This window comes from Martes martes (genome assembly GCF_963455335.1).
Source record: "Martes martes genome assembly, chromosome: 17".
NCBI classification, from domain to species: Eukaryota; Metazoa; Chordata; class Mammalia; order Carnivora; family Mustelidae; genus Martes; species Martes martes.
This window is the reverse complement of record NC_137905.1, coordinates 44,259,906-44,283,670: the sequence shown is the minus strand read 5'-3', so window position 1 is coordinate 44,283,670 and position 23,765 is coordinate 44,259,906. Positions and strand designations below refer to the sequence as shown.

At 38.8% G+C, this 23,765-nt stretch overlaps 1 protein-coding gene across 1 annotated transcript in view; it reads right to left on the bottom strand.

Annotated features, from left to right (window-relative positions):
* Window positions 1-21,256, bottom strand: part of LOC308358057 (uncharacterized protein) — a 32,049-nt gene extending 10,793 nt beyond the window's left edge. Inside the window, exons 1-5 of the mRNA XM_080828058.1 lie at window positions 21,239-21,256; window positions 13,381-13,467; window positions 10,539-10,627; window positions 9,120-9,252; window positions 7,958-8,053 (exon numbers count right to left, since the gene is read on the bottom strand). Coding sequence (XP_080684184.1) covers window positions 7,958-8,053; window positions 9,120-9,252; window positions 10,539-10,595 — 286 coding nt within the window. The 5' untranslated portion in view covers window positions 10,596-10,627; window positions 13,381-13,467; window positions 21,239-21,256. The remainder of the gene's footprint in view (window positions 1-7,957; window positions 8,054-9,119; window positions 9,253-10,538; window positions 10,628-13,380; window positions 13,468-21,238) is intronic.
* Between the last annotated feature and the right edge of the window lie 2,509 nt (window positions 21,257-23,765).

Here is a 23,765-nt window from a genome sequence, read left to right as displayed (position 1 = left end):
AGCTGACCTGAGCTGAAGGCAGATACTTAATCAGCTGAGCTACCCAGGCACTCCAAAACCTAAGTAAAATATTAAAAATTCCAACCTAACAATATTGAAAAGGGATAATGTATCAACACACCATAACCGGAACTAGACTCCAGAATTCAGTCAGTCAATAAACAGAATTCAACTCAGTAACAGAACAATGGAGAAAAAAATCATATGATTATGTCAATAAATGCAGAAAGAATAATTCCTGAGAAAAATTTTAGCAATTATGTAAAATAGAATGCCTCTCTGTGAAAAAATATTTATATAAACTTTTAAAAACACACTTAAAAAATAAAGATTTTATTTATTTGAGAGAGAGCGAGAGCAAGCAGGAGGAGGGAGAGGGACCAGCAGACTCTGCACTGAGTGCTGAGCCCGACGGGGGGCTGGATCTCAGGACCCCAAGACCATGAGCTGAAATCCAGAATCTGACACTCAACAGGCTGCACCACCCAGGTGCCCCCAAAACACACCCTTGGGGAACACGGCTGGCTCAGTTAGTTGAAAGATCATGCAACTCTTTTTTTCTTTCTTTTTTTTTTTAGATTTTATTTGTTTATTTGACAGAGAGAGAGATCACAAGTAGACAGAGAGACAGGCAGAGAGAGAGGGAGAAGCAGGCTCCCCGCTGAGCAGAGAGTCCAGTTGGGGCTCAGTCCCAGGACCCTGAGACCACGACCTGGCAGAGGCTTAACCCACTGAGCCACCCAGGCGCCCCAGATCATGCAACTCTTAATTCTGGTTCATGAGTTTGAGCCCCACACTGGGTGTAGAGATTATATACATACATACATACTACATACATAAACTTCTAAAAAAATTTAAAAACATACTCTTATTTAAGTGGAGATATCCCTATTCTTAGGAGACACATGCTCAATGATTCACAGGTACAGTCATGATACCTAAAACATGCATTCCAATACCTCCATAAACATAGTACAGAGAGAAATAAAGTAGATATGGCAAAATCTTATCAGTTGGTGATCTACGTAAATATCCTTTTCATTGTGAGGCTCTTTCAATAGTAATGAATTTTACTTTTTTTTTTTTAAAGTAGGCTCCATGCCCAACATGGGCTTGAACTCATGACCCTGAGATCAAGAGTTTCATGCTCTACCAACAGAGTCAGCCAGGCGCTCCTAATTTTACTTTTTTTTTTTTTTAAGATTTAATTTATTTATTTGACAGTGAGAGAGATCACAAATAGGCAGAGATGCAGGCAGGAGAGACAGGGGGAAGCAGGCTTCCTGCTGAGCAGAGAGCCCGATGCGGGGGCTTGATCCCAGGACCCTGAGATCATGACCTGAGCTGAAGGCAGAGGCTTAACCCATTGAGCCACCCAGGCACCCCCTAATTTTAGAGCAAGAAGAACCAACTGCCTTTACTGGGCGAGTGTCCTGGGGTTTTTAATTTAAGTCTTTTTCTTACAGATATAAGGAACTTTTCGTATCTTGCCTTTAAGATATGCTAGGATGTGGATTTTGCCTAGATTTACTAGTTTTTCATTCCTTTGTCCTTTTTGGAGGATATATTGGGAGACAAGTCACAGAAGGTCATAACTGCTTTTACCCGTAGAGCTAATAATGCTCCATAAGCTGTTCTAGGTCATTGAAAACAAAGGAAAACTTTCCAATTCTCTTGTAATTTTTATGAAAAAAAAATTAAAATCTAAACCTGATAAGAGACATTTAAAGAAAATATGGGCCAAAATCACTTACGAATGTCAAGAGAAAACATATAAAATATTAGCAGAGAAGAATCCAAGCAAACAGGAGCTCAGGGATACTTCCACAACACAAAACACACACACACACACACACACACCCCTTAGCTCTAAAGCTGGTTTATTAGATGGGGAAACACTCCAGACATTTCTGCCGAGATCAAGAACAAATCAAGGAACCCGACTGTCCCTGCAACTATTCAAGACTGTAGTAAAGATATCAGCCATTCAATTAGACAAGATAAATCAAAGGTAAGAAGGAGGTAAAGAAGAAATAAAATTATCTAAAAAAGGGAAATAAAATTATCACTATATCACAGATGACATAGTAGTATACCAGGATATAAAGTCAACCTACTAAAATCAAGGGTACCAATCTAAAACCAAAATTAAGAAAGAAATGCCATCTATAATGATGTCAAAAAGAATAAAATACGGGGGCGCCTGGGTGGCTCAGTGGGTTAAAGCCTCTGCCTTCGGCTCGGGTCATGATCTCAGGGTCCTGGGATCGAGCCCCATATCGGGCTCTCTGCTCGGCAGGAAGCCTGCTTCTCCCTCTCTCTCTCTCTGCCTACTTGTGATCTCTGTCTGTCAAATAAATAAATAAAATCTTTAAAAAAAAAAAAGAATAAAATACGTAGGAATAAACTGAACAAAAAAAGCCTGAGATCTACACATTGACAACTTCTAAATATTGTGGAAAGAAATTAAATACCTAAATAACAGGAGAGACCTCTCAGGTTCATGAAAGGCAATGCTGTTAAGATTATAATGTTCCACAGACTGATCAACAGATGCAATGCGATCCGTATCAAAATGGCAACTGCTTCTGTGCTGAAAATGACAAGCTGATCATTATGGAAATATAGGAGACTCCAAAAGGCCAAAATGATCTTGGAAAAAAAAAAAAAGAACAGAACAAAGTAACAGTACCCACACTTCCTGATTTCAAAACTTACTACTACGCTAAATAAATCAAGACCGTGTGATGCTGGCATAAAGACAGATATATAGATCAATGGAATAGAATTCAGAGTCCAGAAATAAAATCTCCATTCATTACTGAAAAGGGAGCCAACAAAATTCAATGAAGTCTTTTTAGCAACAATGAAGGAATAAGTGGATATTCATGTACAAAAGAATGAAGTTGGAGCTTACACCCTACAGCACATATGAAAATTAACTCAAAATGGATCAAAGGCCTAAATGTCAGAGCTAAAACTAGTAACTTCTTGGAAAAATAGATAGTAAATTTTTGAGACCTGGGATTATACAATGATTTCCTAAGTTTGATACCAAAATCAAAGCAAAAATAATGATGGAATAGAATATTATTCAGCCAGAATAAAAGAATGAAGTTGATATTACATTGATGAATCTCAAAAGCATTATGACAGAAGCTATTCACACAAATCTTCATGTGTATGATTCCAAGTATATAAAGTACTCCTGATAGTCAAATCTACAGACAGAAAGCAGACTATGAGACTAGGGTAGACTATGAGAGTAGGGTGTAGAGAGTGACTGCTAATGGGTATCAGATTTCTTTTTGGGGTGATGGAATTACATACTGGTGATGGTTGCCCAAAATTGTGATTATATTAAAACCCTGACCTTTTCACTTTATTTTTAAAAGATTTATTTATGTATTTATTTATTTATTTGAGAGGGAGAGAAAAAGAAAGAGAGAGTGCCCATGAGCAGGGGGAGGGGCAGAGGGAAAGAATCTCAAGCAGACTCCCTGCTATGTGGAGCCCCATGCAGGGCTCGATTTCATTATGCTGAGATCATGACTTGAGCCAGTATAAAGAGTTGGATGGATGCTCAACCGACTAAGCCACCCAGGTGCCCCAGACTTGTTCAGTTTTAAAGAATGATTTTATGTTGGGACGCCTGGGTGGCTCAGTCAGTTGAGCAGCTGCCTTCGGCTCAGGCCATGATCCCAGAGTCCTGGGGATCGAGTCCCGCATCAGGCTCCTTGCTCCGTGGGGAGCCTGCTTCTCTCTCCACCTCTGCCTGCCACTCTGCCTGCTTGTGTGTGCTCTCTCTTTCTCTCTCTGACAGATAAATAAATAAATAAAATCTCAAAAATATATATATACATAAAAAAGAATGATTTTATGTTATATAAGTTATATACCAATAAACCTGTTGAAAAAAATTAAGAGTCTTCCTACTGTAAAACCATAACTAGGTAAAGGACAAAACAATAGATAAAATGTGATTTATGATAGTAAAGAACAAGATTAACTATTTAGGAAAAAAAATTAGTAAGAAATATGTAAAACTCATTTCAGAAAAATTTTAAACACTCCTGAAAGACATACAAGTAGCCTCAAACACATGGAGAAACAACCCCTCTTCTTGGATTGGAAGACTTAAAGTTTTAAATTAAGAGACTTAACAGCTATAAATTGGAAGACTTAACGTTATAAATTAAGAGACTTAACAGCTATAAATTAAGAACTTAAGAGTTCTTCTTAAATTAATTTGTAAATGTAATGCAATTCAAATAAGATACCAATAAGCTTTCCATGGAGTTAGAAAAATTAATAATCAATAATCAAGTTCACATGGAAAAACAAACATTGAAAAATTATAAAAGAAAAACACTGAAAATCTAAAAGGGGGGACAGGACTAGCCATAACATACATTTAAAATGCACTACAATGTATCCATAATAAAAGCAATGTGTTAGTTATGGATGGATATAGAAATAAAACAGTAGAACAGAACAGAAAGCCCAGAAATAGACCCAAGAATATACGGAAATTTATTATATGACGAAGAGAGCATTTTAAATGAAGGGAGCAAAGATGGATGTTTAAATTAATGGCGTTGGGACAACTGGGATAGCCATGTGGGAAAAGATTTCATTAGATCCATACCTTTATATACAAGAACAAACTCCAAATGGATTAGGGATTTAAATGTAAAAAATAAAATCTTTCACGTGATAGAAGAAAAGATGTATATTTATCTTTAACCTTGTGATAGCTTCTAACCAAGACACAAAATTCAGAGATAATAAGAATGATGAATTTGACTATATTAAAAAATAAATAAACTGCCATAATCAAAGTAACAACAACAACAAAAAGAACAATTGAGAAACTGGGAGAAAATATTTGCAACATACACTTCAGACAAATGGCTGATACTCCTAATATGTAAAAACACCCTTAAAGATTGAGGGACAAATGATAAAAAGCCAGATAGAAAAATGGGGGAGAGACACAACCCCCAAAACTCATGAAATAGAAAGGAATGGCTGTTAAACATATGAAAAAAATTTTCACTCACTCATAAAGAAAATGCAAATTGAAACGAGATACCACTTCTCACCTATTAGGTCTGTAAAAAATTGAAAGTATAAAATACATTTAGTTGTTGAGTTTTTATTGAAGAGTATTTTTTTTTTAATTTTTATTTATTTATTTGACAGAAAGAGAGAGCGTGCACAGCAGAGGGAGAGGGAGAAGCTGACTCCCCACTGAGCAAGGAGTCTAATGCGGACTCAACCACAGGACACTGGGATCATGACCTGAGCTGAAGACAGAGGCTTAACTGACTCAGCCACCCAGGTGTCCCTATTTTTAAAGATTTTATTTATTTATTTGACACAGAGAGAGAGAGAAACCACAAGCAGGGGGGAGTGGCAAAGGGAAAGGGAGAGCAGGGAGCCTGACACGGGGCTCGATCCCAGGACCTTGAACCAAAGACAGATGCTTAACCAACAGAGCCTCCCAGATGTCCCCCAAGCCTCAAAATTCTTACCTAATTTCCATGAATTTTCCACTGTTGTATCTTGATCTTCACCCAATCCTAATCACATTGAAAGACAGGCCTTAAAACAAACTGTCAACTGTCAATAACATCCATCCTGGCATTTCTCCCTTTGAGACACTACCAAAGCTAGCTATTTATTTATTTATTTATTTATTTATTTATTTATTTATTTATTTATTTTAAAGACTTTATTTATTTACTTGACAGAGATCACAAGTTGGCAGAGGGGCAGGCTCCCCGCCAAGCAGAGAACCCGATGCAGGGCTCGATCCCAGGACCCTGGGACCATGATCTGAGCCGAAGACAGAGGCTTTAACCCACTGAGCCACACAGGAACCCCTATTTATTTTTTAAAAAAGATTTTTTTTATTTTATTTGACAGAGAAATCACAAGTAGGCAAAAGGCAGGCAGAGAGAGAGGGGGGAAGCAGGCTGCCCGCTGAGCAGAGAGCCCAACATGGGGCTCGATCCCAGGACCCTGAGATCATGACCTGAGCTGAAGGCAGAGGCTTAACCCACTGAGCCACCCAGTCGTCCCACTACCAAAGCTATTTAGAGGCAGTGTTGTCCTTTAACACAGTAAGCAATAATCTCGGTTCTGTTTGGTATGTGGAAAGCCAGCAATCAATACTGCCAACACATTATGTATAGAAGACTGTTGAAGAAGTTGTCTTCTCAAAATACATATTTTAAATATATCTCATATATTTAAATTCTATATATTTAAGTAATATTTAAAATTTTAATATATTTAAATATTATATAATATATATAATTATATATAGATAATCTAAATCTCATTACATTTTTTAAAGATTTTATTTGTTTATTTGATAGAGACACAGCAAGAGGGGGAACACAAACAGGGGGAGCAGGAGATGGAGAAGCAGGCTTCCCGCTGAACAGGGAGCCTGATGCGGGGCTGGATGCGGGGCTCGATGTCAGGTTCCATCCCAGGACCCTGGGATCATGACCTCAGCCAAAGGCAAACGCTTAAGGACTGAGCCACCCAGGCGCCCCTCTCATTATGCTTCTTGATCCCATTACTTATTTAGAGGATACACAGAGGTCAGAGAACATGTTTAAGTAAATCTCAAAATGGCATCAGCAAAACAGAATGGAAGATGTTCCTTCAGCAAGTAAATGGTTAGGAACAAAAGAGATGGAGAGGAAACTTAGAGATTAAAGATTTTAAAAGCATATAAAGAAATTGGAGGGAGAAAAAAGGGAAGGAACTGATCGCCATTAAAATCAGAAGAGTGGTTACACTTAGCAGGGGGAGAAGATTGTGACTGGGTGTGGACAGGTGAAGGGCTTCAGTGTGGACTAGAAAAGCTTTCCTCATTTGGAAAGACTGGCTGAAAGGTATAAAAGAATCTTTTGTACTATTATTACAATCTTTCTGTGACTTGAAATTATTTCAAAATAAGTCAAGAGAAAAAAAAGTTTTATTTTCCGACTTGGGTGTTTACCATATTTAACTCATTGAGTTAGACATTTGTTTAATGTGGTTCTCCATATTTGACTAACATTTAAAAAAATGGTTTAAAATTAAAAATTTAAAAACTGATTACATATTGATTCTAATACTTATTATTCCTAACAATTCAAATCTAATAAAACCTTGTAGGAGCAGATTTCTCCTAACAGTGTGGTCTCGTTACTTAATTCTCTCCCCTTAGGCCTTCTAATTTGGTCTACAATGCTGCTCCTCAAACCCTCTAAGCTCTCTCTGGCCCTCTTTCCACTCGTCTCCTCATCCCTTTCCCCTCTTCCCCAGCCATCTTCTGAGTCTTCCAAGCAATTCATTTAGGATGGAACATTCTTCCCAAACAAACACATGCCCTTATTTCAGGTCTCCTCTCAAATGTTACCCGCTCAGAAAAGTCATCTGCAACCACCTTAATTAAAATGGCCCAATTTCTGCTTATTTTCCATCATTCTTTTCCCAATATTATTTATCTATTTAGCTGTTTACTGTTATCCTCACCCTGGTACAATATAAATTCCATGAGAGCAGGGACCTTATAAGTCTTGTTCACTATCACTGCATTGACACGTGTGTGCGTGTGCGCATGTGTGTGCATGTGTATGTTGTGCAAAAGGGGAGATAGAGAGCAGTAGAATCCCATGTATAGATAAAATATTGCACAAATGAAAAATGAGATTCCCTGTTAGTGAAAATGAGTTTAAAATATAAGAGAAGTAAGATGAATGGTAAATGGCATGAAGTTGAAGTTTTCTCAGTAGCTCGTGTTGAGACCTTGATTTCCTCTCCAGGTCACATGCCCATGGTCTACAAGTCTTCGAGGGCTTTACAAATACCACAGGGATGTACTCCTCCTGCCTAACCACACAGGCTGCCACCAGCCCTGATGGTTTACCTTTGCCTTCCTTCCCCTCCTTACCTGTGTACTGTCTTTGTGTTTCTTCTCTCAAAATCCTCCAGGGCTCTTTTCCTTGCTCCAATAAGTCAACCACATCAGGCTTAGAAACAGAATGTCCTGCTTACAAGAAAAAAAAAAAAAAAAGCCACATGGCACAGAAATGAAAGCAGAACTCACAAAATCTTTAGCTTTACTTAAATTTATAATGAAATCAAGGTTGTTACTGCTACAGACTTCAGATAATAGAAGGATGAGATGATTTAAGAAACCAGGTTGGTATGATAAAATTTTATTTTAATTTAAACTCATATAGATTCTTCTTAAGAGAAAATTGAACAAAGTGATTGAAAAGGTTAATAATGTTTGAGGACACTCATTGGAGCTAAGGGCCTATGCACCAATTCTTTCTCCTCTAATATCTACCAACCTTGTGAATTTGAGGAAGTCATTTCAATACACTCTTCCTCAATGTTGGCAAGTAAAATGGGTGTGATACTACTATTATTGCATGGTTGTTTGATGATTAAATTTGTATGCATGTATACATATTCCTCTCCCCCCCCCCGTACGAGTGTCACAATTGGGAAATAATGCCAATTATAATAATATTATTTCCTTAAGAGAAAAACGAGAAGCATCCTGATTCACTTACAAAATATTCATTCAATTACAGATGTCATGCTCGTGAATTGTAACTTTCAGCCATAAATCACACAAAATTGGTTGCAGGAAATGAAATGTGTACTCTTCAGGTTTAAATGAATACTGTTTATCCAGTCCACCACTACAGAAGCTACAGAGCTCTTCTCATAGCTATAGTCAATCACAAGTCTATGTCTAATTATTGCCCTTTAAGTGGATCAGAGGACGACACAGCAAATCAGCCTGAACACAATGGTAAGCCAGGCTTCCTGGACAAAAGCTATATATGGAATAAATATAAGGAATTTTTGTCCAGCCCCATAGGAAGTAAGGAAGGGCCAGAGGGAGATGTGAGTATCACTAAAAGAGGAAATGACCATGGTTGGTGGCAGAGGCCCTGACAAACAGACCTCAAACCTTCCTCTGGGAACAAGAAAAATAAATTCAGCTTACATCTTGAAAGACAGCTTTGAAATTCCCTGTGTTGAAAGTCAACATACCACAGAGCACATTCTAAATTTCTCGTGGCAAACGAACTTACCCAATGAGACCAAGTTTCTATAGTTCTCCAACATCACATCCCTGTACAAGTCCCTCTGAATAGGGTCCAGGCACTCCCACTCCTGCCGAGAGATGTCTATGGCCACATCCCTGAATGTCACTAATTCCTGAAACTGCAAACCCATGTAGTATGAAATTGAAAACACATTTTTGAGATGGTAAAGACAGGAGATTACAGGAGCGAATTAAAGAAAGGGAGTGATATAGTACAAGTGGGCTAGAAAATCAAAGCCCAATGTCCACATAACCCTGAAGAATCCTATTACTACAGACAAATCTTTATAGGTTGTGGGCTATCACAAAAACTCAGACCTACTGGGGAATGGACGAAATTAAAGGTTTTTTTCCCACTCAATAAAGTATAATGCACAATCATGTAGTCAGCCAGTTGCATGATGTATACATTTTCAAAAACTGTGAGGTTCTAAATTATTTTCCCTTCAGAGTTAAACAAAGATGGGATTTCCCTCCCATATTGAATATAAAAATTTCTGTATTAAGTAAAAGCTTTTGAAAAAAGCCTGACAGTTCTACAAGCACTGAGTTCATCCTTTGCCAGGACTTATCATAAGCATTTTTCTTTGTTTTTGACAGATAAATTTTGGCTGTGTCACAATCTGTTTTATTATAGATATCTCAGACTTAATCCATTCCTGACATGGATATACTTCGGTTGGACAAAATTTCAAAGGTCTTCATCAATTCTGGAAATCAACACATTTGCACTCCTTAGGATAATATTCTCATTCATAGTCATCTTTCATCAGTTACTCTACATTTTTCTAACTGTATACTGATGAAGATGAGCTGTAATCAAAGAGATGTCACCCAAATTCAACAGATCACATTCAACCACAAAATAGATATATTTGTCTCTCAATAATTCCTTAGAAAGATGCATGACACAAATGTTTCCAATCATTCTACAATGCTCAAGAACATGAGATACCATCACATACTAAGACTGAGACCAACTGATACCAATATCCATATCTCATCTGCCTAGAAAATTCAGGTCTGTGGAGAATTTGAAAGTCTACCTGTGGTAATTAAATGGGACCAACACTTCTAATTCATCAAACCAGAGACCTATAAAGGAAATTCAAATATTTCCTTCTTGGGACTTCACTCCTTTACTGGTCTGTCATAGCCTTTGATTGAAGAATAAGCATAGAAGTGGATTGAGTAAATTGGATAATAAATACAAAAACTGGACAACAAACATTCATTGGGAGGAAATTGAGCTATTTGCTATCATTTTTTTTTTTAATTTTAGGACAAACTGTAGAGCAGATAACTGAATGAGGCTCTTTTAAGTAGGAAGCTTTGGCTTAACTAATCAAAAACCCACATAGACTAAAATCATAATATTGCAAGAAGACAGAAATAACCAACTTACACAGGTCATGGTTTTAGAAATGTCAGACCTGATCAGTGCTCTTTGGTGTTCCTCCATTGAAAAATATTCAAATTCCAGAAAATCCAGAGCTGAGAGAAGAAAAAAAAAGTTTCAGTGTTCCCAATATGACTTAATTCAATAAAATCTTTTTGTTTCCCCATTCTTCTAAAATCAGCCCCCACTATTGTGCATACACAATTTAGGGAAAAAGAGAAGATGGATCTAAGGTCTCTTCCAAGTCCCAGGATACCAGACTACGCAAAGGTGGTTGTAGAGTAAGTCATTTCTGGCATTGAAGCCAGATCCAAATACAGGAGCAGGAGACCGACTGGACAAGATCCTACGTTGGGAAAGCTCATTTAGTCCTGAGGTTGAGCTGCTCAGTCTTTCCATGGGTGGATTCACCTGCCTTCACTCCCACCTTCCAAGGCTGATAGAGGCCTCATCATCCAAACCAGAGGTGGTTTTATGGCCTCAGGGTCCACTGAAGCTGGTCAATATATGGGAAATGAACACAAAGAAGGAACTGCTTAAGCCTACATTCTGTGTTTTGAGTCCGGCCCAGCTGACTACTTAAATACTAAATATTCAGGCAACAGAATACAAGGCAGCCATTAAATGGTAAATAGGAAAACATATTTAAGGACATGGAAAATATTACAGATATACTATTGATAGAAAAATAAGATAAAAAAACAGGAGTACAACATGATTAGATCATTAAAAAAGAGAGACATTAAGGGACAGGGAATAGGACTTCCATTGAAAGGGTTGGTAATTTATCCATTTTATTACATTATACAATCCTATGTTACTATCACTTTGTTTTATAGGTGTAATCTTGGTTTTCTTTTTGTTTTAAATATACTTCATAATTATTTTAACAGTGGCCATATATTAACTTAAAAAGCTATACATACATTTATGTATGTGTTAGAAGCTATTCTCCAAGAAGTAGAGACTTCACTTAATTTAATTTTTTAAAAAGATTTTATTTATTTATTAGACAGAAAGAGAGAGAGAGCACAAGTAGAGTGGTAGACAGAGGGAGAGGGACAAGCAGGCTCTCCGCTGAGCAGAGAGCCCAATGTAGAACTCAATCCCAGGACCCTGGGATCATAACCTGAGCCAAAGGCAGATGCTTAACCAACTGAGCCACCCAGGTGCCTCAAAACTTCATTTAATTTTAAAACACTCTCTTCTTGAGCTTGGAGAAAAGCTCTGAGTACTCTAAAATCTTCTTGACCCCAGGGAGGTTTTTTTCTTGACATTTAGCCACAACGTCTTCCAGACAACTGCCCAATCAACTTACCATATTAGTCTTACTTTGCATCTAAACATCAGTTGAGAAAAAAGAATCAGAAGGCAAAAGCTTACACAATAAATCCCACTTATCTCCAGAGAGATTCCATGGGCTCAGTATAACTTGTTCATACTTTATAGTAATGGCCAGAATCCAACCAATGTCACTTTCCTATGAATTCCCAAAGTAGGTCACCTGACTCTTTAGTGGTCTTTACTATACACTGATTTATACTTAACTCCTATTCATAGTTTATATCCTGCTGGATTATTGGCATTTAAAAGTAACAGCTAAAGGGGCACCCAGGTCACTTCGTAGGTTAAGTGTCTGACTCTAAATTTCAGGTCAGGTCATGATCTCCAGGTCATGAGACTGAACTCTGTCACAGGCTCTGTGCTGAGTGTGAAGCCTGCTTAAGATTCTCTCTCTTCCTATGTGCCCCCCCACTCGCGCCCCCACTCAGTACATTCACTCTCTTTTAAAAAAGGCGGGGGGAGCACCTGGGTGGCTCAGTTAGTTAAGCAGCTGCCTTTGGCTCGGGTCGTGATTCCGGGGTCCTAGGATCGAGTTCCATATCGGGCTCCCGGCTCAGCAGAGAGCCTGCTTCTCCCTCTCCCTCTGCCCTCTGCCTGCCGCTCTGCCTACTTGTGTTCTCTGTCTCTCTGTCAAATAAATAAATAAAATATTTAAAAAAAAAAGAAGGGCTAAATACGTTTGGTCATTTAATCAACTCAAATGCTAATATCACAGGGTCAGAAGACAACACTGTAGGTCCTTAAAATGTCTGATTTCTTATATGAAAGCCCACTATTAAAAATTTACCCTAAGGAAATAAAAATAGAGGTACCCAAGTTATATGCAGAAGAACGTTTTTCAGAGAATTTTTTATAACAAAAAACTGAAAACATGTAACAGTAGTCAACATGTTAAAAAAAATTATGTTGGGGGTACCTGGGTGGTTTAGTCTGTTAAAAAGCAGACTCTTGATTTCCACTCAAGTCATGATCTCATATATTTGCAAGTTCTAAATCACATGTCTATTTAATTTTAAAGGCCTCACAAAGCATTAATCTCAACCTACACTAAGAAAGAGACCATTTATTACTAGGTTTTATCACCTGTACCTAGAAAACTCACGTCTATGAGAATGTCAGAATCTTTCCGTGTTTGGCCAAATGGGATCCTCATCTCTAATTCATCAGCTACAATCCTGACATGGGAAGCTCAAATCATTTCTTTATAGGACTTTATTTTTTTCATTCTTCCATCCCTGCTTTTAAAATATGTTGGGCTCATAAGAGATAATGAATATTCTAGCCAGTATATACATAAACCAAATAAAGGTTGGAAAAGATTGGTCACAGAAGGAGAACACGAGGTTATCTGCAACAATTGTTCACTGGTATAGAGCATCAATAATTGATTGGGGTGTTTTCTGGTAGGAAGTTTCCAGATAATTAATGAGAACTTTTATATCACAGGAATGAAATGAAATGTAATGAAAACATTCATTTCAACAAGAAGGGAACACCATCTTACATTATGTCATAGTTTCATATCTGCAAAAACTGATGAAAAAAGTCCTCCTTGGGGTTTCTCTACTGGAGAAAAATAGAGAATCCAAAACTGGGAAGGAAAAAGACACCCGTGAGAACAAGCATGCTTTAGTATTACTACATAAGAAATTAAAAGTTTTGCTTCTACATTCCATTTTACTTTATACCTCTGACCATACAAACACACCTAATTGCAAAAGATTAGAAGGATTTTAGATAAATTGAAACTCTTCCCCTAATCCCCAGGAAATGCAGGTACTTCAGCAGACAGTTTTCTGTCCAGTCCTCCCTTTTGGGGAAGCTGCTCGCACCTGAGACTGGGCTGCTCCTCCTCCCTTCATTCACAGCTTTCAGGATTGGAAAGGCCTACACCATCCAAACCACACCTTACTTCTTGACTTTGGGGTCAGTGAGGATGAATAGGTTAGAAAGGGTGTACAGATTAGGGGCACCTGCGTGGCTCAGTCGGTTGGGTGTCAGGCTCTTGATTTCAGCTCAGGTCATGATTTTGGGGTCCTGGATCGAGCCCTGTGTCCAGCTCCCTGCTCAGTGTGGTCTGCTTGTCTCCCTCTCCCTTTGCCCCTTCCCCTACTCTTTCTCTCTCTCTCAAATAGACAAATCTTTTAAAAAATTAAGTAAAAGAAAAGAAAGGGTGTACAGATTAGAAAATCCATAGAATTGGTCAGGCGGGGTTCAACATTCTGATTCCAGAAAAACTGACTGCTGAAATACATTATGAAATACATTACATACAAAATGTGAAGGGAATGTAATGAAGACATGGAAAATATTCCAGAAATTCTGTCAGAAAAATCAGATTATGAAACCACATTTATACTATACTATTTGTAAGATACATGCCTATTGCAATATTGAAAGGCTGACAGATCATTAGGCTCCAGTAGATAGAAAAAGTCCAGAAAGCTATACACTCATACATCAACAGTACCTGTCTTTTTCTCTTGATTTTTTTTTCTTGGAAAGTAATAATAATTGCCTACATACAAGAGACAGGTTTCTTTGCTGTTTCAATGACCTAGACATTGAAGAAAAGATATCCTTTGACATAGGCATTTCATAGTACTGATGAATAAAAAAAGGTGAAACTCACATGGTTAATCTTAGCCAAAGTGTGTGTGTGTGTGTGTGTGTGTGTGTCCCAGAATACTGTTATGCAATCTGAGTTATTAAAATCTCGGGGCGCCTGGGTGGCTCAGTGGGTTAAAGCCGCTGCCTTCGGCTCAGGTCATGATCCCAGCGTCCTGGGATCGAGCCCCACTTCGGGCTCTTTGCTCAGCAGGGAGCCTGCTTCCTCCCTTCTCTCTCTGCCTGCCTCTCTGCCTACTTGTGATCTGTCAAATAAATAAATAAAATCTTAAAATCTCAAAATTTCACCAGGGATCAAGTAATTAGATATTTAAAAGCTGACAGAAAATACCTAAAGCAACCTCAAGAAGGTCATACCTCAATAACCAGTTTTTAGAGATAATATACTGTTGTATTAGACTTGGACCTAAAACTTACATATTTCTTCGAGATATAATTGACATATAACATCAGTTTCAGTTATATAGCATGATTCCATACTTGTATATATTGCAAGATGATCACCATAGTTAAGTCTAGTTAATATCCATCATCATATATAGTTACATTTTTTTTCTTGTGATGAAAACTTTGAAGATCTACTTTCTTAGCAACTTTCAAATATGATATAGTATTATTAATAATAGCACTATGCTGGACATTACATACCCATGACTCATTAATAACTGAAAGTTTGTACCTTTTGCCCACCTAAATGCATTTCTCCCGCCCCACCCCCTACCCCAACCACCTCTGGCAACTACCAATCTTTTCTCCGTATCTGAGTTCGGCTTTTTTTTTTTTTTTTTAAGATTTTATTTATTTATTTGAGAGACAGTGAGAGTGACAGAGAGAGAGAGAGCATGAGCACAGAGGGAGAGGGAGAAGCAAACTCCCTGCTGAGCAAAGATCTTGATACGGGGCTCGATCCAAGAACCCTGAGATCATGACCTGAGTGAGCCAAAGGCAGCCACTTAACCAACTGAGCCACCCAGGTGCTCCAGCTTTTTTTTTTTTTTTTTTTTGAGGGGTTGGAGGATTAAATTCTGCATATAAATTGCTACTTGCCTTTCTCTAACTTACATCATTTAGGGTAACATACACTCATGTTGTTGCAAATAGCAAAATCTTCTTTTGAATGGCTGAATATTTCCCTGTGTATATATCACATATTTTTCTTTTGATCTTGATAAGAATTTAAGCATATGAAGTTATTGATTCAATGATCATGTTGTAAATTAAAATGTATATGCATATGAACATTTGTTATGTTTTGAGTGGAAATTGTTTTCCAAAATGTGAACAGTTCATTCTTTTACTATTTTTTTAAAGATTTTATTTATTTGACACAGAGAAAGAGATCACAAGTAGGCAGAGAGGCAGGCAGAGAGAGAGGGGGAAGCAGGCTCGGCGCTGAGCAGAGAGCCCAATGCAGGGCTCGATCCCAGGACCCTGAGATCATGACCTGAGCTGAAGGCAGAGGGTTAACCCTCTGAGCCACCCAGGTGCCCCAGTTCACTCCTTTAAACAGTATTTACTTGGCCTTGGAGAAGTACATGAAATTGGGATTGTTTTGCTAAACGGTTCTTATTTTCTTCAGCCACCAGTAATACAACTTTCTCTCATTTTTATGTATGCTCATTACTGGATTACTCCCTAAAAAGATGGGTAAACTCTCTGAGAATAGTCTTACAATATTGATGCTGATTTCACTGCTATATCCTTTTGCAAGTTTTCTTCAAAGAGCTATTTCCCACCCTGTTAGTCACATCCTCCAGGAAGCTGCTGAGTTAGTCTATTAGTTTCACTTACATCAACATCATAAGAATAAAACCGGTAATGTAGGAATTACCATGTGGTCCAGCAATTCTACCCTTACGTATGTATTTCAGGAGAGAAAATACACATTCATCCCCCCCAAAAAAAACCCCAAAACAACTTGTACACAAATGTTTGTATTATAACAGCCCCAAAGTAGAAGACACCCCAATGTCCATAAATAGATAAAGAAAATGTGGTATATGCATGCAAGGGAATATTATGCAGCCATAAAAACGAGGGTTATTTTAATTCAAGTTATAATGTGGAGGAATCTTGAAGACATTATGCTAAGTGAAATCAGTTAATCACAAAAGGACAAATAGTGTATGATACCTCTTATCTGAGATTCTTAGAATAATCAAATTCATAGAGACAGAAAGTGGGTGCCAGGGATGGGGAGGTGGGAGGAGGGGAATGGGAAGTGTTTAATGGGTAGAGTTTCAGTTGGAGAAGATGAAGTTCTGAAGATGAATGGTGGTGATGGTGGCAGAACAATGTGAATATACTTAATGCTACTTAACTGTGCACTTGAAAATGGTTAATATGTTGAGGCACCTGGGTGACTCAGTTGGCTAAGCTTCTGAGTGTTGATTTCAGCTCAGGTCATGATCTCAGGGTTGTGAGATGAAGCCCCACAGCAGGCTCCACAGTGGGCGAGGAACCTGCTTAAGATCCTCTCTCCCTCCTCCCTCCTCTAAAAAAGAGGGTTAAAGTGTCAAATTTTGTTATGCATACTTTACCACATTAAAAAAAACAAATGAAATACTTATACATAATTAATGGTGGTGCTTTGATAGGGGTACTGGTTATACAACCCTGTGACTACATTAAAAACTACTAAATTATATACTTTAAAAAGATGTATTTTATTTTATTTTATTTTTAAAAGATTTTATTTATTTATTTGACAGAGAGATCACAAGTAGGCAGACAGGCAGGCAGCAAGAGAGGGGGAAGCAGGCTCCCTGCTGAGCAGAGAGCCCAATGCGGGGGCTCCATCCCAGGACCCTGAGATCATGACCTGAGCCAAAGGCAGAGGTTTAACCCACTAAAACTATGTATTTTATAGTAAAGAATTATATTAATAAAGAAGGTAAAAATTTACACATAAATTCCTTGCCATTACAGTGCTTTTTTAGGTCAGCATAATTTGATAGTAAGGTGACAGCTACTGTCAGAATAACATCATTCCCTTCCAAAATCCCATGTCACATTATCTGAATCTCTCTAGTAGCCTCTGATCCATTTATTTCCATTCAATGTTCACCTTACTTACTGAAAGAAACATAAAGGTAGTAACCATGTCATTTGAATCTTATCAACCCAAATACTAAGATTGCATGGTTAGGCATATCACAAGCACTTAGTAAGAGTCTGAGTGTTTTATCCCAAATTCTACTCCTAGGAATTTACATTAATTAAATAGCTACACAAAAATCTTACAGGAGGTAACAGGTTAATTAATTCAGTTCTATTATATGATGGCATATATACCATTATTAATTGTGATAATGCTGGTCCAGGCTAATAAACATACATAATGTAGGAATGGCATCCTGTTGAATTTAATCTGTATTTAGATTTTCTAAATGTGGAAATGTTCTTAGAGTCCATGAGATTTGTTTGCCTTGGTTTTTCATCAGTAAAATCCAGAGTATGAATATTTTGGAGAAAGATAATCTCTATAAAAACTTAATAGTATGCTATAATACTATATTAATATGTTACTTATTTTACTGATTTCATTTTCTCTAATTTCTCATTTTTCTCTAATTGATTATTGCAAAAGAAATGATTCTAAAATCTCCTTTTTAAAGTTGTGCTTCTCAGTTCCACTCCTATAACACTCACACAAAAAAAACTGAGGGTGTTGGTTCAAGACTGTATTTCTTATTAATAAAATACTAAGAGTATCTAGGAAAGAGGAAGAGGAAATTTGCCTTCTCCCAACTGCAGCAGCAAAAAAAAGACATATTTGAAACACAATTTTTTCAAAAAATCTAATCTGATCAGGTGTCTCATAAAGTGAGAACATTAATGAGAGGTTCAGTACTTTTAATCTGTGAAAGAAATGTGAGTAAGTAAAATTATCAGTTCTTTTCTCTTCTTACAGACCATACTTGGAAATGTTATTTGGAAAAGACCTAAAAAATCAGTTATTATTGGAAAGTTTTGTAAAACCAATCTTAAATCTCTTTTTAAAATTCTAACTCTGGGGGTGCCTGGCTGGCTCAGTTGGTAGAGCACAGAACTTTTTATTTTACTTTTTTTTAAGAGAAAGAGAGAGAGGGGAGAGAAGAGAGAGCAGAAACTGGGGTAGGGGCAGAGGGAGAGAATCCCAAGCAGATTCACACTCAGCGAGAAGCCCTGTGGAGAGCTCAATCCCACAACCCTGAGATCATGACCTGAGCTGAAATCAATAGTCTGATGCTTAACTGAGCCACCCAGGCACCCCAAGTATGAGACTCTTGATCTCAGGGTTGAGTTGGAGCCCCAAGTTGGGTGTAGAGATTTCTTAAAAGTAAAAAAAAAGAATCTTTAAAGAAAAATCTAACTCTGAAAGACTGTCTATTTGATACTTGCTGCCCTGGTAATTAATTTAATGGTTATTTCTATTATCTAAAAGATGTAAATATCTGGAAAGTTTTTCAAACCAGAAATTGTCACTTCTCTCTTCCACTCACATGCACATATAAAAAAACTCATGGACTCTTTTTTCAAACCAGATTCTTATTTCTTTATGGTTTGACTCTTAGACTTAATTAATATGATCATACTCTTCAAAACAATACACATATACTAAATGGAAAAAATATTAATAGCTTATCTCTGGGTGCTGGGAATAAGAGTATTTTATATTTCTTTATCAGAAGTTCCTTAGGATACTGCATGTTTTACAACAAGCCTTTATTAATGCCATCATCACAATATAAGGTATTTCAAAATATTTCAAAGACATTTCAACATATGACAAATGTTAAAATAGAGCCTGGCTCAGTCAGTTGAGCAACTGACTCTTGATTTCAGCTCTGGTCCTGATCTCAAGTTGTAAGATCAAGCCCTGGGTAGGGTGCTGCCTTCAATGTGGAATCTGCTTGAGATTCTCTCTCTCCCTCTCATTCTCTCAATAAATAAATAAAACCTTAAAAAAATCATAGAGAAAACATAAAGAACAGGTTGTTCATTCTTGTATTTATGAAACCTGAACTCTATGCATGATGTGAGAAAGTATTACAAGGGAAACAAATTACACCTACAATCTTTGGATATCCTTTGGTTGTAGCTACCCAACACTTTCATTACCAAGATCCTACTGAAAATGAACACAATACAAGTAAGTGGTACTTGCAGATTGCATCACAGAATGTAATAAAGGTACAAGAGTGTCTGGTACACAACAGATGCTTGATAAATGTAGCAACACCACTACTCTTCCTCAATAAACAATTAAAATATTACTTTATGATGCACTTCTTGAAAAACTTCTCATAGTAATACTTTCTTAAGTGGGATTCATATATAATTAAAATTTTTCCAGGGTATTACGGTTGATAGATATGAGTATTACTTAACATTATAGAGTGTACATTTCCCTGAAGTCTAACTCTGTATAAACATTATCCTTTTTTTTTTTTTTAAAGATTTATTTTAGAGAGAGAGCATGCACTTGATGGGGGAGGGACAAAGGGAAAGGAAGAGAATCCCAAGCAGACTCCCTGCTGAGTGGGGAGCTGTACTAGGGGCTCCATCCTACTATTCCCAGATCATGACCTGAGCCAAAACCAAGAGTGGGACACTTAACCAAAGGAGCCACCCAGGTGCCCCTGTATAAACATTATCTTATCACCTGCATAATATTCAACCATATGGGTTAATCATTAAACATTTCCATAACCCTGAACATTAATTTTTCACATCATTAAATACAGGAAAATATCTTTGATTCTAGACCCCAAAAATCTGAATCTTTTTGCGTTCTAACAGAATACACAGGAGGATGTGAATGACAACCCAATGAACATGAGAATGTTAACGAGGTTTACCGTAATAGTACCCAACATCCACTGGGAAGAAAGCAGATCGGGATTACGACATTTCAGGCAAAGGAAAGCATACCCTAAAACCAATAATTTTATGAAAGGAAAAACTAGCCCAAACACTGATTTTGGGGGGATGTAACAATTCTCCTTATCAGGTTCCTTCTTTCGGGGAATGGCAGGACCAGGTAGGGAGTCATAGGACGCCGGGTTTTTCTTGGAGCACAGAATGACTTTGTTGTACAACATTCTCTAGGTCCACGCCCGCCCTGGTCACACACACAAACAGATGGAAGTAGGACAGCGTGTAATCTGTGTAAGGTTTACAGCAAGTTCCTGCGGTCAGATCTCTGGGAACTCCGTGGTTCTGAGACACGTGGCTGCCCCTCAGAGCTCCCAAGTAAAGAATTTCCAAGGCGTTCCCAACCTCCAACTTCGTTTTTTAAAGCCGTTCCTCTGTGGCAGCCACAAGCAGCTAAGAGGAGAGAAGACGAAGGACGCAGCCGGGAACCTAGAGCCAGGGACAATGACACAAAAGAGCCACAGCAATCGCCGCACCGGTAAAAGACATGCAACCAAATGCGTATTACATGTGCACATGTCTCACGCGCACTTGTCTCACCCTCATTTCACAATCGCACCGCACCCACTGTAACGGAGGCACATGTCGGCGCGCGCACGCTTCTCCCCCGCTCCCCATAAGTCTCTACAGACACCCACCACCCTCCTCTACGGTGCTTGAACTGCAGGCCTGAGATCACGGTAACAACTGGTCGCCCCTACTACCGGCTTCCACGCTTTGAACCCTTCTTCCCCCACCCCCGATCAACTTGGTTGTCCAGAGCCCAGCCTATCGGCACCCCGAGCCGCTTACATCGTGAGATGAGTTCGACTCACCGTGCGCAGCGCGAGAACAGCGCGAAAATGGAAGGGAAGCCAAAGATCCGCTGTGACCGCTGCCCTCTGGGAAATGTAGTTCGACCCTGAAGGTCCGCGGCCGCGGTGGCTTGTGGGAAAAGTAGCCCGAATCCCAGAAGGCTCTCTAGAACCCTAGTTGGCCGCCGGGACGTCCGTCCGCGGACACCCGAGAGTTGTCGCTCTGAGGAGTACGCCACGCGAGGGGTGGTAACGGTGGAGGGGAAACAGAAGAGGGCGCGGTGCGCGCGTCCTGGTGGTCCAGATCAGGCTAGAAGGCAGGGAAGGGCGGTCCGGAACTGGCGGCTTTCCAAAGCCTCAGGCCTGTGGGTGCCAGCCGCAAGGTAGGGTCACTGGTGCGGCCCGAGGGCCATGGCGGGGGCTCTGGTGCTGTGTTTCCTAAGGTAGCTGCAGCCTGGTGATAACATACGGGAGAGTAACTTTTGGTACTGCCGGCAATGGGCTGGTTTTCTCAATACACCGTGTTAGTTACACTTAGTAATGGTGAGTGGGAGTGAAGTAATATTAACGTAATACTTTACACTAGGATATATTCGACGCTCACTGAATAATTAAATGTAAAAGTCATCTGGTGATAATATTGTATAGGTTTTGTAATATTGGTTTAGGAATAGCGTTCCCAAGCATAACCAAAGAGGGAAGTGTTACAAAGATTTGAATGGATGATTATTTGTCAGACCCCCGACTTAGTAGTTCAGTATTGTGTTGGGTATTATCCTCTTTTGCCTCTCCATACAGGCTTTAGTATCAGTCTGTCGATATCCACAAAATAACTAGCAAGGATTTTGTTTAATGTTTTTATGATGAAAGGGCTTTGAATTTTGCTACATAATTTTCTGAACTATTAAGATGGATCGTGGGTTTTTCTTTTTTCAGCTCTAACCCTGTTTTTTTTTTTTTTAAGATTTTATTTATTTATTTGACAGAGAGATCACAAGTAGGCAGAGAGGCAGGCAGAGAGAGAGAGAGGGAAGCAGGCTCCCTGCTGAGCAGAGAGCACTATGCGGGACTCGATCCCAGGACCCTGAGATCATGACCTTAGCCGAAGGCAGCAGCCCAACCCACTGAGCCACCCAGGCGCCCCTCTAACCCTGTTTTTATACAAGAATCCTGTTGATGTAGAGGAGATGTAGGAGTGGTGAAGAATTTTAGGTCTTAATCTCTCAGTTTGCCATCGACCCTGAGCTGTGACCTGCACAAGTTCTTCCCAGGTCCTTTCCTCCTTCAAGTAGTTAGGTGACACAGGAGGGCTAGAGGGGGCTGGGAATTTCCCTTCCTCGACATTGGTTAGTCTCTGGTAAATTAGTTTCCCTTGAGGGCAGGTGGATAACAGACTATCTAAAATATTTCAAAACAGTTATTTCCCCCTCCCCCTGCTAAAAGCGTGAGGGGAATTTCTTCTGATCTTCATTCTGAGAAAGTGGTGATGTTCTTAGAGGTCAAACTCAAGAAAGTGGGGTCCTATAGGAGTTTTTAACTGTCAAGCTGGTCCGCACTCAGTTTCTAGCAGTTCATCAGTTCCTACCAGTCCCTGACTATAGCAGCTTCTCCTTCAGGTTATCTGTGATTCTCTTTGCCTGCCTCTCCAGTTCTCAGACCATTTGTTTGCCCTGTGACCTCAATTCTTATGAGGGAAATAAGAATTATTAATTTTCAGTTAGCTTTTTTTCTTGCTGTGAGGACAGTAGTGATCACTTACAAGCTCTTTCCATTTTGGAGCAAAAAAGCAGAAGCCCTCCTGATTTTTTTTTTTTTTAAAGATTTTATTTATTTATTTGACAGACAGAGATCACAAGTAGGCAGAGAGGCAGGCAGAGAGAGCGAGAGGAGGAAGCAGGCTCCCTGCCAAGCAGAGAGCCCAATGCGGGACTCAATTACAGGACCCTGAGATCATGACTTGAGCCGAAGGCAGAGGCTTAACCCACTGAGCCACCCAGGTGCCCCCTCCTGATTTTTTAATAGTAACTTCTTTGATGTATAGTATACATACCTAAAAGCACATATAGCCTAAGTACTGCTGGATGGATTTTCAGAAACTGAACACATCCATTTATTTAACTGCTATCCAGATCAAGAAACAGGACATTACCAGCATCCCAAAGTATGTCTTCATGTTCTCTTCTGTTTTCTTTCTCATTCTCCAAGAATGATCACTGTCCAAATCTCTTAACAGCAAAGATTGGTTTGGCAATTTTTAAATTTTATATCAGTGGAATTACACAGTATATACTCTTGCATCTGAATTCTCTTGACCAACATTGTGTGATTCACTGACTGCATGTTGTTTTATGTAGTTCTGGGTTATTTATTGATGTAGGAAATGTTGGAGTTTGGAGCTGATGGCCAAGAAAGAATTCTTGAGATATCTTTGGTGTAAAAAGATGGTTTTATTAAAGCATGGGGACCCATGGGCAGAAAAAGCTGTACTGGGGTTATGAGGAGTGACTGATTATATGCTTTCAAGATGGGAGGGAGTTAGGGATAGCAT